Here is an 18,822-nt window from a genome sequence, read left to right as displayed (position 1 = left end):
CAAGTCCTTCTCGGCTGGGCTGCTCTCAGTCCCTTCATCCCCCAGCTTGTATGGATAATGGGGGCTGCCCTGACCCAGGTGCAGGACCCTGCACTTGACCTTGTTGAACCTCATGAGGTTCACATGGGCCCACTTCTCAAGCTGGAAATGTGCAGGTCCAGCTCTTGGGTTTCACCTCCCCTTGGTGTCTGGGGTTAAAGCTGGGCAGAAATGCCGCAAAAGGGACTTTCTGAAGGTGACAACAAGGACTTCCTCCTTGAGGAGGATATCTTAAGAAACAAGATACTGCTCTGACAAGACATGATGACAGGAATCCAGGATGCTGCAGTGAAGCTGCTCCCCACCTTGCTGGGGAGGGAGGGAATGGTGGGGAAAAACAGCCGCAACAAAAGGCCCCAGTTTTACAAACCCCAGCTGGTTTCTAGGGCTCTTAATGAGCGCACAAAGTTGTTTTGCTTTTTTTTTTCCTGGCAGATAATGCCATTTTTAAGCCTCATAGCATAAAATTATATATTTTTGTAGGTGAAATTACTTGATTAATCATTAAGCTGTTGAATATTTTAAACAAACTAGACATCTGTTGTGAATGGTGAAAGCTGCACGGAAATAAAACTGCAGCTTTTAGGAGATCTCCATGCCAAAGGGAAGCTGGAAAGTGATTACAACCACTAGCTGTACAATGAATAATAATAATAATATTAAAAATAATAATAATGAAACCAACCCTCCCAAGATTTGAACAAGGTAAAACAAGAGGATGATAGGAAAGTTTGTACTGCTCAGCCAAGGGTGCTCATCACAGCTGTCATAACCTGGTGTGATTTGTTTAATGGTGTCTTTGCCCAGGGAGCCCCCCTGGAGTTGCTTTGCTTTCAGGGGTCTCTTCTGCTTGATGAAACTTCTGTTGTTTAAGCCAAGGCTTCTGCTAAAACCTAGGTGACCCTGGCATCAACTTGTTTTTAATTACAATCAGTCTCCTCATAAGAGCAATGGCAAGGTCTCATCAAGTTGGACTAGTTTTGGAAATCCAGACTTTGTATTTTTTTCAGCTGTGAAGCAAAATTCTTGGCTTTTTTATAGGAAGATTTTTATTAAAGGGAAAAAAAGTTAAATGTTTTTCTTTGGCTCAAAGATCTATACTGTTGGGTGGGTTTCTCTTGAGTCCTTTCTCCTGTAGAGGGTTTTTTCCCAAGAAGTGGCTCCCAAAGGGAGCCAGAGAGCTCTCAGACTTCAGGTGTCTCCAGGCTCTCCTGCAAGCATTGATGATGATTGGGATTGGGGGTGGTTTGATCTCCCTTTCCACAGCCTAAAGGGCCTGAAGAGCTAGGTCTGGATCCCTTGACACAAGGAGGAGCTTCCTGCAGACTCTGAAATGAGGGATCTGCTTAGCGACTGGGCTCCTGGAGCAGAGAGGGGAAGGTCTGGTGCTCACCAAAAGCTGTCCCTCCTGGCCTTCAAGGAGCCATTAGCAGCAGCCCGCCATTCACCACCACTGTGGGAGATGGAGGAGCCTTGGGTGGGGAGGTTTTTGCATGGCACTGCCCCTCTAATCCCCAGGTATTCATCCAGTTTTACTGAGCGGCACAAGGAATTCAGGGGAAAAATATCCCTGTGCAGAAGCAGGGTCTTGCTGGTCTGCGAGTAGGGCAGCTGCTGCAGCATGTTCAGGGGGATAGGTGATGGCATGGAAACCTCCTTCCCTCCTTCTCTGGAGCACTCGTGGCTGAGGAAACCTTGGTCTGAACCTGCACCTCCACCCAGGAGGGGACAATCCCCTCCTTAGTGCCTGCCCTGTCCAGCTGTGATGCTTAAGGAGTGTCCCAAGATCATTCTGCTTCTTGCAGGGCATCCTGCCTTTGATTTAGGGCTTAAATGTTAGCTGATGAGGTTCACAAAGTCCCCACATTGTCCTGCGTGGCAGCAAAGTCCTTAAATGTGTATCAAATTTCCTCCTCCTCCTCCAAAACAACTGCATCTGCAAAATCCTTGCATGCACCTGATCCCTCCTGCCTTGTTAACGTCCCTGCCATGGACCGGTGCCACCACGGGTGTCCTACAGCCTCCCCACTCCCAAAAAACCTGTCTGTCATGGGGAGGATTGATGGCCATAGGAGATGGGGGTCCCCAGCCCGCAGAGGGGAGCCGGGGCCAGCCTGCTCCATCCCTGACTCTCCTGGGGCTGCTCTGCCACACGTTCCCCCCATTAAGGTTTATTTCCAACCTCCCTCCCTTTCCTTATCCAGTGTTGAGTTGGTTCTGTTTGCTCAGGGGGCTGCAGGATAAAGCCAAAATTATCATCTTGGTGTGTTTGCCTTCCTGCTTCTTTGTGCTCTGCTGAGTTTCCCCGATTCATTCCAGGATTGAGTCCCAGAGCTTTGCTTCATCTCCATCCCCTGGCTCTGCTGGGACCTCACAGGGATCTCTGTCCTCATCCTGTCCAGGCTGTGGGTTCACTCCGGTGCTTGTCAGCACCAATTCCACCCGGGGACATAACCTGCCGGGCAGGGAAGATGCCATCCCTGACAATCCTTTATCCTCCCCACTGGTACCAAGTTAAATCTATTTTCTGCAGTAAAAATTTTTACCAAGGGCCACACCAAGTGATAGACATTTTGGGAAACTTCCTTGGTCTTTCATCCAATAACCGCTCCAGGACACGATGCTCCTTCCCAACCAGAATCACGTTTACCCGGAAGAAAGAGCAGGCTCGTCCTAACGTCATTATGGGGTATTTTCACTCTTGCTGCTTCTGACCTGAGGGGTCAACTGCTCTATCTGGATTTATGAAAAGATAAGGTGATTTTATGATCAAAAATAACATTTGTGGGTAATTAAATCTCATGCTTCAGGGCATAAACCATAACATGCCCGTGGCCAGGATGGGACTCCCAGAGAACTGGAAATAGTCTCTGACAATTAATTTTCACTCTATTCATGGGCTGGGAGGGATCAGAGGGGTGAAACAACCATAATTAATTTACAGCGATTATTTCCAACAGCTGGCAAGTGGCATAACTCGCCGGCAGAGATGGCTGGGAGCACGGAGATAATTGAGGAGAAATATGAGGCCCTTCTTGAGCCAAACAGCCCCGTACCAGCCCTTCCCTGTGAGCTGGGTGAAGGTCTGTGCCCTCCTTGCTCGGTGCCCTGGGGACAGGGGGGGGACACTGGGGGGTCACACAGAGCTCCTGGCTGGGGTCCATCCTCCTTGCACTAATTACCCTGTCCCCTGGTGCCCAAGGGGGCTTTGCCCACAACGTGGCTGTGACTCTGACCTGGCAAATGTCTCAGGAAAACCTTTAGCTGTGCGGTTTTGGGGTGTCTGTTGGCATGCAGGGGGGGGTCCCCGACAGGGCCAGCACCACAGCATCAGGCTGTGGAGACACTGGGGGTTGCTCTGGACACAAAATGTACCTTTTTGAAATGAAGTCTTAATAGATTTCATCAAGATGCTATGTTTTCTTCTATTCTTTTTTTTTTTTTTTTTTTTTTTTTTTTTAAATACCACTTTGGTCAAGCTCTATATATTTTGGATAATCCGAAGCTGTCCCCTATGGTAGAAGTTAGTTTTCCCAAGGGCTGCCATGGGGCCACTGTGGAATGCTCCAGCAAACCCCTGGTCCACACACCCTACTATGGCTCCCTTCTTCATGTTAACACTCAAAGAGATGGTTTTAGATGCCCTGTATGTGTTGGCAGGTTCTGGCAAAGCATCTGTGGTTCGGCAAGGGGTTATTTCACAGCTTCACCTCTGCCAAGGAAGGGCAGTTCTGACCAGGAGGTGATGGGATGGGATGCTCAGGGTGAGCTGCTGGGGTGGTTTTCTCACTCATGTGCCCTTCCCTCGCCACCTCCCTCCCCCCAGCCATCTGCGAGGGGCTCTTATTAGGGCAGAGACAGCAAAAGGGGAGAAACTCATCCTCGCTAACAAGCTGTTTGCTGTTTATGAGCAGGTAAAGGCAGAGCTGGAATGAATTATTAATAGGGTGGAAATGGGGTCCCTCCACAGATCTGCCGCTAATTCTGGCTCAGCTGAATGTCACTCCCTCTGTCTCCCCCCTGGCCGTGGTTTTGGGGGATTGATTGCTCCTCCGCTTCCTTCCCCTTCCTCCCGGATGGGAGGTTGTCCAAGCAGAAGGTCACCCCTCGGCACGGGCGTTAGGACAGGCTTTGCCTGCGTGTGGGATTCGGGAGAGCGTGAGTCAGCAGAAACCAGCACCAGCTCTTTGGGAGCACACGCCGGGACGCGCTCAGAGAGACATTTCTCTTTGCTTTTTTGCCTCTTCCCTTTGGCCTGAAGCAGAGACTCGTTCACCGAACAGCGCGCCGTTCCTTCAAGGCTCTCGGGCTCCCCTGGGCCCGTCTCTTCGCCGGAGAAGAGATTCAACCCCTACTCGTGTCTGCTCTTCCCCTTCCCCCTCCAGACTGCTGCTGAATTCGAGAAGCATCTCATTCGTATTTCGTCCTCGTTCAGCGCTGCGCCCTCCTCCCCACCAGCCGTGGGGAAACATGGCAGTGACAGGGTTGTGTGGTGGCTGCACAACATCCCATCTCCGGATGGGGAAACTGAGGCAGGGGAGGGATTTCAGGACCAGGTCTTGGCTTCATTGGGAGCATTGAGGGCTCCACCTTTCTGAAGATCGAGCTTTCCTAGGTTCCTGCATCTTGGAAAAGCAGTGGCTCTTTCACCCAATCTTGACATGAGGGTCAAGACAAACCATGAGGGTCAAGGAAATCTCCACTCTCACACACGCGCCCCACCATTGTCTCTAAACCTCTCCCCGTAGTCTTCTTGGTATCTCCTTGAAAAGGGTCTGAACTGGTCTTTGCCCTGTAGATGATACCACCTCTGCTGGAGGATGACATCCAGGCAGGAAGCATCCTCTCCACAAAGTCAGATTCTGGGAGGGAATTCAACCCATTGTGCACCAGGACCAGCCCAGGCCACCTCCCCATCCTTGCAGCAGAGTCGGCACTGCTCGTGCATGACACAAATCCCTTCACGCCCACTCTGGCTAAGCCAGAAACGGTCAGAAAATCTGGTGACACGATGAATTTTAACCTCCAGACTGAAATCAGCCCTGTCCACAGGTGACCTCTCCGAGAAGAGCCCCGAGCCTGCTGTTGGCAGGGTGATCCTGGGGCAGCATTTCCATTTCCAAAGCCTGGGATGGCAGAGCAGCCGCTCGGCTTCTGCTGCCGAATCCCCTGCCCGGCACCTTGTCCTGAAAAACTGCGTGTGCAGGCCATTTGTGGGCAACACAAGGGTTAAGGCCGCTCGGAAAATTCCACTCCTAAGCAGATAATCTCGTCTGTGCTGGGCACACACAGGCATCGCCTGCGGCCCGGCCTCCCAGGGAATAATTTTTGAGCGGCTCTTTCTTTGTGAACTGCTAATCCCCCTGTGATCTGCTCTAACCCCGTCCCTCCTGGCGCCCTGGGCTCACCTCCGCACCCACCTCCCCGCCGGGGCTGCACCCCTGCAACTGCTCCTTTTGCAAGCCCGTGGATTACGGGGTGACCTAGAGCCCGAGATCAGAAGCTGGTGAACCAGACACCACTCGGCCACCAACTGTGGGCACACGTTCAAAGACGTAGGGATTTAATCCCATTGACTGCTTTTTTAGCTCTTCTCCAAACCTGGACCTTCTGTACCCACCTGTTATAGAATCATAGAATGGTTAGAGTTGGAAATGACCTTAAAGATCATCCAGTTCCAACTGCCCTGGCCATGGACACCTCCCACCAGACCAGGTTGCTCCAAGCCCCATCCAGCCTGGCCTTGAACCCCTCCAGGGATGGGGCATCCACAGCTTCCCTGGGCAACCTGTTCCAGTGCCTCACCACCCTCACAGCAAAGAATTTCTTTCTGGTATTTAATCTAAATCTCCCCTCTTCCAATTTAAAACCGTTCCCCCTTGTCCTGTCACTGTACTTCCTTGCTCTTCCCAGGGCACTTCCCTGAAACTTGTCTACAAATTAAGCTGCTTGGGTCCTGCCTCATCCCTTCTCTGCTGGATTATTATACCCTTGCATCTTGGTAGGGAGATGTATCTGTGTCCACAGCCCCTACCAGCAGGAGCACAGCAGCAGCGACCTGTGTGCTGGGCTCCGAGTGCATTATTGATTCAGGACTCAGAAAATGCTTAGGAGGTAGGAAAAGTGTCCTGCTCTCTAAAAGCTTGTGCGCCTTGTAAGCTCGATACATGCAGCCTTTGCAGAGAGGCTCGCTACGCCGCTATTAATATTTTATTCTGTAAGAGAGGCCCAAATGATAGTTTGAATGGGGGAGGGCAGGATGTGGAGGCTGGGGGTGGGAAAGGGGAGGGAGTGGAGGCTCTGCTCCGGTCCTCGAATGGAGGTGCAGATCTTTCCCAAAGCTTTTTAGGGGGGAGAATGGTTGGGAGGTGGGTACCCCGGCACCCACCCCTGGCCTCTGCCCAGGGCTCCCATGTCTGCTTCACCAAATACTCTGCTTTTGCTGTTGTATGCAAAGGGGTTGACTGCTTGATGCTCTGTTTTAAGGGTAACGTCTCAGCAGGTGGCTGTTGGTGGCCAGGACGGTGCTGTGGTCAGCCTGAACCATGCCCTGGCTGCTGGGGGGGCTGTCCCTGAGGGCAGGACTGAAATTGTCTCCTTTAGAGGGCTCTCCCACACCCCCTTAATGGCAGCACCATGGGGCTGAAGCAGCCAACTCGGCCAAAGGACGGGGGTTCAAGATGGATGGCTTCAAGAGAGCAGCAGCAGTGGTGCTCACACTGTCTTGGTGGAGAACTTCCACTAAGCAGGTCAGCAATGGCCCACACGTGCATAATAACTCCCACAAGTCAGAAATTTGGGCTCTGCTAGCCAAGCATTGCTGAGCTGGTGTTGCTCACGCTTGATGGAGCTCACCATCTAGGTCAGAGGAGGAATTCATTAACCTCAGGGACCCCCCGGCCATCACTGCTTTGCCATAAGCACTGTACACTGCTGGGCTGCTTGTGCCATGGGCTTTTGAGGGCTTGTGCTGTGGGGTTTTGGTGCTCCTTGGGCATGATTTCATTTTGGTTTCTCCAAAACCATGGTGTGAAATAGCTGCAGAGCTCGCATGGTCGCTGTTGAGGGCATCAGGATTGCTTGCTTGTCACTGTGCTGCCCCAGAGCATGACTGTGGGGGGAGAGGTGTCCATCTGGTGCCGTACACCATTTTGCAACCCCACTTCTGCAGTTTGGTGCCCGTCGCTGCTGCAGGTGACCCTGCTGTTGCTACATGCAGCCCTGCAGCCAAGCCCTCAGCCCAACCTGACATCGGGTTGTTTTGCAGAGGTGATTTTCAGACAGATTGTTGAACGGCTCCGACCGACCCTGGCTCTCCAGCTTGTAGTCCCACCACAGGGGGACCAGCAGGGACAGGGCTGTCACTTGTGTGGGACAATGGGCAGGGTCATGGGGCTGGGACAGCTAGGACAGCCTAAGTTCAAAATCTTGATGGTAAAAGGATTGTATTTGGGGTCTGAAACTGTTGTCAGGCTCAACTAAGGTTTAAACTGGACTTTCGTTTAGGGAAACTAGAGTGTGGTAGGAGAGGGCTCCTTCCCACTCAGGCAGTCTTGGCCGTAGAGAGAATTCCTTTGCAAGTTTATGGGAGACTGTGTCTATGCTATAGAATACAATATGGATTTAAAAAAAAAAATAAGAAGGGTTTCCCTCAATCCCTTCAGCTTCAGAAGTTGCTCCTGGGAAACTTATATGTGGAGCTGGTGTATGAGTGAGTGGAAAAGCTGCTCTCCTGGCTCTGGCCACGCTCCCCAGCAAGTCTTCAGAGTCAGTTCTCTTCAGCTTTTCCCATCTGGACACTGTTCCCTTTGAAGAGCAAAGCTTTGCTTAAAAGCAGTTTACTCTTCCCTATCTCTTTCAAGATGGGGGTAAGCTTTCTGCTCACTGTACCAATTAAATCTGCTTGACAGCTTGATTTTTATCGCTGTGACTTTTCCATCAGTAAGCGGAAAGGATCCTTGTTAGGGCAGCAGCATCCCGCTTTACGAGATGAATCCCGAACTGGGCATTTAAGGAGATTGCTACGGACTGAGAGGGGAAATCCCGTTTGCTCAGCACTCTAATTTAAAGCTGAATTGTATTCTTTTATTTTCTGTAAAGCCTCTGCTTTTATAACACTGAGATCCTGTCACGCTCTGCGTAGCCTCTGTGGTCGGAGAGGAGCAGTGTGTAATTTGCTGAGCAGCTAATAACATGCAATCCAAGGGTCTGGCCCCAAGGGCAAGGAGCCGTTGATCTTGACTTCAAATAGTGTTCTCTGCAGCCACCCTGATGCTGAGAAGTGATTAAGGGTGGGAAGAAAACTGAAAGGCCCCAGCCCTTTCTCCCACATTCAAAAGCAGTGCCACGACGGGTACAAGGGGTGGGAAACCTTCATCCAGATGGAAGTGGCAGCAGTTGCCTTTTCCAGGCTTCCCTCAAAGGAAAGGGGAGTATTTTCCAGGGGTTAATTTAATGTCCTGGAGGGTGGAAGGAGGGGACTGTTAGCACTTCACAGATGTGAAAAGAAAGATGTGACTTTCCGTCCCCACAGCCCTGACTGAGATGTCCCGGGCAATTGACAACAGAGAGTTGATTTCTTGTGCTGCTAAATTTTGGCATAAAGGCAAAGCAGTTGTACCCAGTAGGTCCTGTAAGGGAGGGCAAATGGGAGCTCTGACTCCCAGCCCTCGGCTGAGGCCAAGGATGGCTTTGCAACCAACTGGGTGTAGTGCCCATTTATTCAAGGAGGAGGGAGAACATCTACGTTTCTTGGAAAAGGTTTTCCATTTGACTTGTATATGGGCAGCCCAAAGGCTGCCCTTGACTCCCGGGGGGGTCACAAAGCTGAGGACACCTTGTGCTTTGTCCCCTTGGTTCTCTTGCTGACCCAAGGCACGGGGCAGCACGGGCACCCCCCTGTGATGGGTGGGCTGGGGAGGGGCTGTGGCTTTTTCTCTGGACGGGGTACCAGAAAGGATGAGTCCATCCTTTAATCATCAGATCATGCTGCGTCTTTATAACTGCTTTTGAAACAGCGTCTCTGAAGCAACCCCGTTTTCCTTCTTACTTTAAAAACTTTGACTTCAGTTTAAATCATTCCCAAACCCACCATCCTTTGCACCTAAACAGGGGTGTGAAGATATGGCTGGGTGGAGCTGTATGAGATGGGCTAAGAATGTAGGGAAAAGGGTTTCTGTACCCAAAAGCTTTTCTGCATTTCCAATTTTAGCATCCGGTCTACTAAGAGAAATAGTTCTTTAATGCAAGCCTTATAACCACATGTCATTCAGAAAAGTTTAGCTAAGAATTAAACTAAACATCAAATCTGGCTGAATGTGTAATGAATAAATAAAGCCTTTTCCTTTCATGTACCCGTGCCAAAATCAACAAGCTCTATTAGCAGATGAAACAATGCTGATGCCAAATAAAAATACCCCTGACCCATCAATACGGGCTAAGAGCTCGGCCCCGCATCAAAGAGCGTTGTCTGAACAAGAAATACTGTCTTGACACCTCGGGTGGGGGGTAAAGGAGCTCTGATCCTGGTGATGAGCTGGGCTCCCTGTGCCACCACCTGGGTGTAGGGAGCTCTCACGGGGTGTCAAGGAGCAGCAAAGCCTTTCCATGACGGCCACTGGCAAGCAGGGACTCTGCTCCTCTCCTCTATGTCCCATCTTGCTTTTGCTAGAATGATTTGGAAACCCCTTGAGCTGCAAACCTGTTTGGAGCAGGGACCATGGCTTTGGTGTTTGCTTGCTCCCCGCTGCCCACTCTGGGTGTAAATTGCCCACAAAACCTTCATATTGTTTTATCATGTCTGCAAAACGACAATGCTTGGAAGCGAAGCTCTCCAAGGTCCCCATTCAGTATCAAAGAAGTGCTTCAGCATCTCAGAACATCCTGATTCCTGGGAGCACCCTGCCAGCCGTGCCATCCTCCTCCTCCCCGGGAGGGTGGGATGGTGAAGTAATGCCGTATCCCCCCTCCGCCCCTCGCAGCCCGTGCAGCTTTGCCATCCCCCAGCCCTGCCCGTCCTGCACACACCCCTTTCATTTGATATCTGCATCCAGCTGCTCTGTGCCGTGCCCTGGATGTGATCTTTGAAGTCTCGCCCTTCCCTCGGCATCCTTGGTTAAAAGATCTGTTCCCTATTAGCCTTCAGTCACGCTTTTAGATTCATTCAGGCTTTTATTTACTTATCCATCTGTCTTCCTGCTCCCACCACTCCCCCTGCCCTGCCAGGAGGGAAAGGACAATTCATTTTTCAGGTGACCCTGCCAGAAAGGCACTCACATGAAGAGGAGAAGGTTCAGAAACTGTGGAAAAAGCAAAAACCCCCTGACTTTAACAAGCAGCAAAACGCTTCCCAGCCAGAAGGGAGCAGCCAGATGTGACTCGAGCTGCTGTAGAACAGAAAAGCCAATCCTCCCAATAATTCCTGCAGTCCCCCGGGGGCTTCCTTTCACAGAACTCTCTGCGAGTGCTGCTCAAAGTTGTTACTCCTGTAGTGTGTGATCCTGCGGGCTGTGCAATGCCTCCTCGGTACCACTACGGCCATGTAGGAAACATTCCCTGTCCTCCAGGGTCCTGACTGTCACCAGGACTCCCCACCTCTGCCTCCCCTCAGCGACACCCCGCACGGGGACATCGTCCAGCTCCCTCTTGTCCTGCTGCCTTCAGAAGGGAGGGATGTTTGCCTGTCTTTAATTTTGATTTCTGTTGTCTGAGCGGTGCAGGCCTCCTGCTGGGCTGCGCTTAATTCTGGATAACGTTAGTTTAACTGCACGGACAGTACCCTGCTGTTTTGAAAGACACCTAAGAAAGCAATATAGTCACCGTAAGAACCTCTCTGCTGGAAAGCCAGGCTCCTATGAGAACCCACCTGTTACGTAAAAATAATTAAAACCTGAAGAGAAAGGATAAGAGGACACTGAAAGGCATCTCAGAGGGCAAGGACCTGCCCAGGGTTGGTGCGAGCCACCAGCCCTCCCCGCTCGGAGGCTGTAACGATCGGTGGGCAGAGACATTGATTTTTGCCCAGCTCTTCCTTTGCACAGGGGCAGCAAAACTCCTCTCGCATCCTCTGCGGGCACCGCTCGCCTCTCTCTGCACGTCAAGAGGTGTCAAGTCACCACCCAGGACCGGAGATGGAAAGGCCATTTCTTGCCGATTCCGCTTTCTGCTGACCAGAAGGGGATGCTCAGCAGTAAATGGCCACGTGTCACTCTGTGACACAGGCCATCAAAATGTACCTTGATGGTCTCCCAGCACACACTGCCCAAGCCCTGGGGCTGGACCAGAGCCTGGATCTCTCCTGCAGCCACCTCCCACCCTCTGCACTGAGCGCTGGGGGGGCTCCTTGCTCACCTCAGCACGGCTGCTCTTCTTCTGCTTCATTTTTAAAACTCTTTAATCCTCTGGAGAGGACAGCGTTGCTGTAAGATGGGGGGAGAAAGGGCCATGAATACAGGGGGGAATTTCATAAACCTATCCCCAAAAAACCTAAAAAAAATAACTTGCAATATATTACTCCTGTCTTGGCTTGATTTTTCATCAGGGAGTTGCTCGGGGACCTTGTTGTGAGCACTGGTTTCTGTTCCAGGAGTTGGGCCAGGCACACACCCCGGGGTGAGGCAGGGACAGGAAGGCAAATCCATGTTTTGCGTTTGTGTAACTCCCATTCACGGCTGTACACGGTGTTTGCAAGTGTTAGAGCACATGGCAGGCGTACGCTACGAGGAAATACTGCTGGTGCCCAGAATAGAAAGATTTTAGCTCAGTATTGACTGAACCAAGAGATGCAGAGAGCTGATTGCAGTTTGTGTCTTTTGCTTCCTTGGAGGTCAGTGGAGCTGAAGTCTGGAGCATCCTTAGCCAGAAGGGGTTTGCAAATAGCTGCAGTGAACGTCGCAGGGAGAAATCTGGTATTGTTCACCTTTTAATCCTCCTGCAGCCAGTCAGATAAATGGAAATCCAGACTGACCCGTCGATAGTTAACTGTTTTATTTGCAACCTTTGACTTAATCTTTCTTCTCAAATGATCTTTTAAAAGGAAAAGCTGCTACTTATTGGGAATTAGGGAAAATATCTTCCCTGGTACTAATGAGACCCCTTAGGCTGAGGAGAACTGGGTAAATAAATACGGGTGGCGTGTTCTGATGGACATAAATGTTTGGCTTTGATACCAAATGTCTGGTATCAAAGCAGCAGTTTTCTCTTGGATTTTCAAGAGACACTCTGAGCTGTTGGGCCCAGGGCACTTTCTATGTGTGCATGTATTTTCTTGGTGGGGAGCTGAGGCACGGGGTATCTGAGTCTGGGTAATGCTGGCAACAGAAATTGGGACTCCAGTCCCTTCTACTGATTCAGAGGGAGGCAAACTCTCCCTTTCTCATTATAGGCAACAGGCTGGTATATTTTTTAAGAGACACTCCTTGTCCAGTGCTCCAGCATGGGCTGGCTTGGTCCCTGTGCCTTAAATGTGTGCTTGGAGCACTCCTGAAGGACATTACAGCCGTGCTGTTTTGCTCTTTCCTTTGACCCCCCAACTCTTTTTAACAATGTAAAGCCTTGTGAATTATAAATCAAATGTTCCTGCTGAGCTTTGTGGTGCACGGAATGAAATGCGATGATTAATATTTAAGAGAAAATAAGTTAAAGATTCTAACTACAAGGGCAAGTGTCTGTCCAGAGAGTCTTTTCATGTGGAGGTTAGAAAAGAGGCAGAGCTGCGTTTTCAGGGACTTCAGTGAAACTCCTGGCTGCCAGACCGACCCCCGGAGCTGCCGGTGAGCAGGACCACGCTGGGCTCCACCACTCTCCCCCATTTGCTCTTACTCACACTGAGACCATGCGCCCACCTCCCATAAAACCCCAGTTTGGGATGGGACTTGTGAACACACCCCACGCACTTCAGCAAGCGGAGGGATGTGCTCGGAGCAGCTCAGGGTGGGTGCTCATTGAGGGCAGAGCTTTTCCAACACCCAGACCAGGACTTGCTAAACCCCCCCCACAGCTCCTCCTCACCCTCACCAAGCCAGCATCATCTCTGCTCTAGGGCTGACCTCTCATCAGCACAGCCCCGGGGTGGGCAGGACACCTTCTCCCCATTTTGCAGATGGGGAGACTGAGGGCTCAAGGCAGCAGCCACCGTTGCCACCCTGAACCCAAATGTCCTTTCTAACAGCATCTTGGCAGGACACTGCCTCTGGCCACCTGCACACAGAGTCTGTTACAACACATCAAACAAAGAGGGAAACACTTACATGGGTGCAGAACCTCTCCGGTGGGTCCCCACAAGTGATTCCTGCTGGATCCACCCGTACTGTCACGTAATCCTTCATCCGCATGGCCTTGGGTTGACAAGCATAAAACTCCCATGACGGGCCATCATCCGTCGTCACCCAGGACTTGCAAATGTCATATTGTCCCATGGCCAAGGGGAGACAGTGCAAGAGGAGAGCAACCAGGTAGAGCATGGCAGCTGTGCCCAAATGTGGGATCCCTGGGCGAGGGCAGTGCCGAGAGTCCCGAGGAAGGCAGCTACTGGGCTAGGGGTTGCTCTCGGGATCAGCATGGAAACTCCTCATTTAAAAATGATCCAGCCTAAGGAGATCCAGTCGATAACAGGAACGGTCCCCTCTGCACGCTGTACTTGGATGTGGAAAGTTTCTCTCAGTGCAGAAGCCAACTTTGCAAATCACTTGATTGGGAAAGCCTTGGCTGGAAGGGTCCCCTCTGCACGCTGTACTTGGATGTGGAAAGTTTCTCTCAGTGCAGAAGCCAACTTTGCAAATCACTTGATTGGGAAAGTCTTGGCTGGAAGGGTCCCCTCTGCACGCTGTACTTGGATGTGGAAAGTTTCTCTCAGTGCAGAAGCCAACTTTGCAAATCACTTGATTGGGAAAGTTTTGGCTGGAGTTGCTGCTCAGTGGTCAAAAGTCTTCCTTAACCTCATTTTTCCCCCGCCTTTTATTGTATGTAAAGGCTTCCAAATCAGCATGAAAATATCTAGAGGTGACTCCAGTCAATCAATAGAAAGATCAAGTTCTGAGTTGCTGATGAAATTTGATAGGAGTAAATTGGAGAGGCCGTGAGATGGTGCTGGATCAGGTTTTCCTCCACCTTCTTGTCTGCCGCAAATGCGTCGCTGTGGAAAGTGCCTTAAACTGTGGTCTGTCTTAAATAATTATTGGGGTTTTTGAACACTAATACATAAGATAAATATAGCATCTGGTCATCAGTACAACAGCTCTGACAAGAGAGGCTCTTTGGAGTTAAAATTCCTTTCTCCCAAAGGATGGTGGTGTCAATGTAACCGCGTTGGGTGGTGAGATGCGCAGTGGTCCCAGCAGGATGCTGTGCAGTCAGAGGGTTGACAGTGGCAGCACTGGCCTTGCTGCTTCTCCCTCTGTGTCTCACAGGGGTGGTGAGGATTTCTGTCTGACTGCCTCTGGGCAACTGAGCATTAAGTTCCCCAAGCCTTCAGTTACGAGCCACGCTGCTACCTGAGGTCCCCCCTCTCTTTCATGGTCAGGGCAAAGGGATTGTTCATTAGCGGGCTGCACCTGCAACAAATTGAAAGATAAATTAGCTGGGAGCAAAGCTGGGGGGGGAGGCAGGCAGTTGAAGCAACAAGACTTGTAGGAACAAGGGTCCCTCAGGAGACACAGCCCTCAGCTGGGCTTCCTGAGCCACAAGCCAAGGTTTTGTAAGAGGCAGATAAACAACTTTAATAAAAAGAAATCCATAGTAAGATGCTTATGGCTCTTCTGCCGTTTGGGAGATGGGAAGGAGCACTGCCCCATTTAAGGTATCTGGTTTGTAACAGCAGCTGGACAACAAGAGCTCTAATGGGTCTTCAAATAATATCAAGAAGCAGCTATTGGTCATTAGAAGACAGAATATGCAGACAGAGAGTAGGGACAGACAGACAAATTGATAGTCTTAAAAAGATAAGCAAATAAATAAGACAGCTGAGGAGACAGATACGTTGTCCAGCGTCCCCACATATGATTTATCTGAACAATAACATTTAATAAAAAACAATTTAAAGTCCTAATAACATTTAAGGTTCACCTAATACAAAGAGCAATGACCTTCCCAGTATTCATTTCAGGTTAGAGCAACATTTCTGCAATTTTGTCATCTTTCCAGTAGAGCTATGAAAGTCTTAAGTAATTACAAAACAAAATGACAAAGAGCTGAAGGAAAAAAAAAGTAATAAGAAAGAATCAGACCCTCTCCCAGCATTAGACCCAGGAGGGAGATCTCATAAGAGAAGGTGGGAGGCACGTACCTAGACAGAAAATTAGCTTTGGATAATTCCCTTTCTATTTAGTTCCCCAACTTTTCTTCTACAATTTAGAGTTGTCTGCTTCAACAGCATGTTCAGGATTTGCTCTCATAAAAGCTCAGTTACTAAAGCTCAGAATCTCCAGGTTAACAGATGCATTGATCCATGTTCGGGGGCTTCACGCTGCTGTGCTACCATCTCCCTTTCCCCCCTTTTTGGTTGAAAAACTGCTGATTGAGATGAATGAGTTCAGAAAAGAGAAGCTATCTCTCATGCTTCATCACCAGCGCTCAAAGAAGAGCCTATTATAGCAGCATTGGACCTGAATAAACTCCCAAAGAAAGAATAGGCTGGCTGCTATTTTTACATTATGAGTAAATGTAGTAAAAATAATAAACCGGTGTGACACAGTGTTTATAAGTCCCGCTGACATCAGAGCTGTCTTTTCAGTTATAATAAGTCAGTTCCTAATTATTACATCAATCTGGTCACAGCCAAGTCCTATTAACAGCAGAGAGTGTGAGACTCCAGTATTGTATAGAAAACAAGCAGGGTAGTTTTAATGAGGACTCCAGTGCTGCTAAGTTTATGGATCCATTTTCATAGCCTTAACAATTGTATTTTGCACTTGAATGGCTGTTAGGGGAAAAACCTAGGAAGAAAGGATCTATAATATCTATTAGTTTCTTGTTATGCTTGCTGAACGTCAAAGATTCCCAGGGAAATAAAAATTTGCCAGAAAAAATGCATTTAGTGTCAGTCAATCAGGCAGGTGTGCGGGTTCCCTGTGAAGTCTGTGGTGCCACACTTCACCAGCCCAGTCTCTTTGCAGAAAGAGTTGCACAATGTTGCTCTGAAATAAGCCAGCACACTGCAAACGGGGGTGAGGGACTCTCTGAATTAAAGGTTTCGCCCTGCTTGATTTAGTTTGATCCTTAGAAAATAAATCTTCACCTGATATTATTAAGAAACTGCAGTTCATGGGAACAAATAGAATCAATGCCCTTTGTTTTCTTTGAAGAGTACTCAGCAATCACTGGGGACTGATAGCCAGAGTATTAAAAACACAAAATTAGATTGTATCTTGACTTAGCCGGTTCCTTTATGATTTTTTTTTCTTTTATTATTGGATTAACACCCTATTGAAATAAAGAGACAACGCTGAGCAGCACCCGAGCTGCTCTGGAATTTAAGTACAGAAAGTAAACTCAATGTAGGAGTTTTCAATTTTCTTGCAGAAGCGTCGCCTTCAAAATAAACCCCAACCACTCTTCCCCCCCCACACCCCCGCCGCCCCTTACATTGCCCAAGCGTGAGTTTTTTTTCCTCTTCTTTTCCACGCTGCCCAGCCCTTAAGAGAAGTTGGGAAACACCCGCTCTGCCTGCGATGTGACAGGAGGCTGAACCCTCCGAATAACGTTGCAAAGCTCAGAGGAGCAGCAGAAAAAAAAAAAACCAACCAAACACCAGACCCTGTAAATCTCAGTTATCACTTACATTCAGCCGCTCTCCGCCGGGCGTTCGCGGGTCCAGACAAACCGCTGTTGTTCCCCCCACCACCTCCAAGCCCCCTATATAGTTTGTTTTACACGAAAGGACTTTTAGAGCCCGCCCGGGGCTGGGGGAGAAGTCGGCGGAGCGGGCGGAGAGCCGTCCCCGGGCGCCGAGCATCCCCGCATCCCGCCCTCTGCCAACTCCCAAAAGGAAAAATAAAAAACCCTCCCTTTGCCGAGGGGGTGGGGTGTGGGGAAGGGACGGGACGGGACACGACACACACCCCGGGAGACCCTCGGAACAAATTCGGGGAGGGAAGGAGGGGAGAGCCGCTGGTTTTTGGGAGATGGGTGCAGGGATGCCGGCACCGCGCCTTGCCCGCCGCCCCCCCGCCCCGCCGCTCGCCGCTGCAGGTCCTTACCGGGAGGGAGCTCTGCGGTGCGGGGATCCCGGCGGAGCAGCGAACTTCGGGGCTGGGGGGACCCCCCCCTTAACCCGACATCCCCCCCCCCCTCCTCCTCCTCCTCCACTTCACCCCTCTCCAGCCCCTCCGCCGCCGGCCCCCAAGGGCAGATGGCCGGGGAAGCTTTGTGCAATCCCCGGCTCCACTCGCAAGTTAATGCCGAGGCTGAAATCCCTTTTGCTCTCACTTTCAATCACAATCGGAGCTTTTATCTCCGTGCCTGATCCCGGCTGCGTAACTTCCTCTGTGCAGCTTTAGCACACACCATCCCACCGGCCAGCAATGTGCTTCTTAAAGGTGCAGGGAGGCAATGCGAGCGGGGAGGGGAGGGAGGGAGAGAGAGAGGGAGGGGAGGAGGGAGGAAAAGCACCCGAGGAAGAGGAGGATGCGAGCGGGGAGCCTTCAGCCCCGCCGGCTCCGGGGGTACCGCGGCTGCAGCATCCGCGCCGTCCCGGCGGCCGGGCAGAGCCTCCGGTTAGATAACGGCAGGCCGGGAGTGCCACTCCTTGGTGGTTTGTTCTTTCTTTCTTTTTTTTTTTGCCTTTAAGAGCTTAAAAAAAAAATAAAAAAATTTCCAACTATTATAACCTGCTCACATGAGCGATACTTGAAAATTATGCAGACCTGTGAGCAACGTTGCCATCGGGCGTGCGGCTCCTCTCAGGCTTCCAGTAAGGAATAAAAAAAAAAAAAAAAAAAAAGCTCTAGTCACGAGGGTTTCCCCCCGCACGTGTTAAGTTCTGGGTTTGGTGTGCCCTGAATATTTTGGGGAGGCTTCTGCTGGTGGAGATGCTGTAAATGAGGCTGCGTGCGTTGGGGGAAGAGGGGGTGGTTGGAATTAATAGGATAAACAAAGCAGGAAACTCGGAGATGGGGAAATCAGATGGCTGGGAAATGCTTCGGTAACGGTGGGAATGTGCTTTGGGATTTAACCAAACCTGGTTTTCCTTGGTAATTCAAGGAATTGACGTGCAGGGCTGTAAGGTGTGGTAAGATGTAGAAGCCATAGGTGTTGCTTAGGTCAACTCTCTTGTGTCCACACTGAGGGGCAGAGGAGTCTCCAGCCATGGACAGGGGAGATAAAACTCTCTCTGGGCTGGAAGCAGGATCATTCCTAAGCAGCAACAGGTTTTTGATGGACACACGGGTAAATGACTGTCCATTTATGGGGAGGAAAACCAAAGAATCCCCACTGCCCTCTGTGTACACGACCACCAAAAAAGGACTGTTCTTTCCTAACCAAGAATTCAATAATTTCTAAGCCAGAAAGTGTATTGTCCAACTTGCATGTGGCTTGCAATCTCATTGACTCAGTATTTTGTTATATGATTTGCTTTGGCCCATTGCTCTGAGGTCTCTGTGTGGCTTCTGCCATCTAAGAGTCCCTGGAAAACGCACGATCCATCCTGTGACTGGGCAGAGGTGATTTAGAGCTCTCCTGGGAAATGTTTCCCATATACTGGAGCATAAGTGAGATTTATGAAATGCTGGCATGTAGCTTGACCGTGGCCCAGCCTAAATGTTGCACTGATGCACAGGGTGTAAGACT

The 18,822-nt window shown here is 50.2% G+C and overlaps 1 protein-coding gene across 4 annotated transcripts in view; it reads right to left on the bottom strand.

Annotated features, from left to right (window-relative positions):
• NTNG2 (netrin G2) overlaps nt 1-17,557 on the bottom strand; it is a 65,816-nt gene extending 48,259 nt beyond the window's left edge. Inside the window, exons 1-3 of one of the 4 annotated variants that reach the window (XM_014942715.1) lie at nt 17,232-17,298; nt 16,814-16,887; nt 13,287-14,588 (exon numbers count right to left, since the gene is read on the bottom strand). In XM_014942715.1, coding sequence (XP_014798201.1) covers nt 13,287-13,499 — 213 coding nt within the window. In that variant the 5' untranslated portion in view covers nt 13,500-14,588; nt 16,814-16,887; nt 17,232-17,298. Of the gene's footprint in view, nt 1-13,286; nt 14,589-16,813; nt 16,999-17,231; nt 17,301-17,460 lie in introns of those variants that run through there. The other 3 variants (XM_014942717.1, XM_014942716.1, XM_014942714.1) reach the window with 3 other exon arrangements.
• Between the last annotated feature and the right edge of the window lie 1,265 nt (nt 17,558-18,822).

The sequence above is a fragment of the Calidris pugnax genome, unplaced genomic scaffold (assembly GCF_001431845.1).
Source record: "Calidris pugnax isolate Ruff unplaced genomic scaffold, ASM143184v1 scaffold102, whole genome shotgun sequence".
Classification (NCBI taxonomy): domain Eukaryota; kingdom Metazoa; phylum Chordata; class Aves; order Charadriiformes; family Scolopacidae; genus Calidris; species Calidris pugnax.
This window is presented reverse-complemented; position numbering and strand designations above follow the sequence as displayed.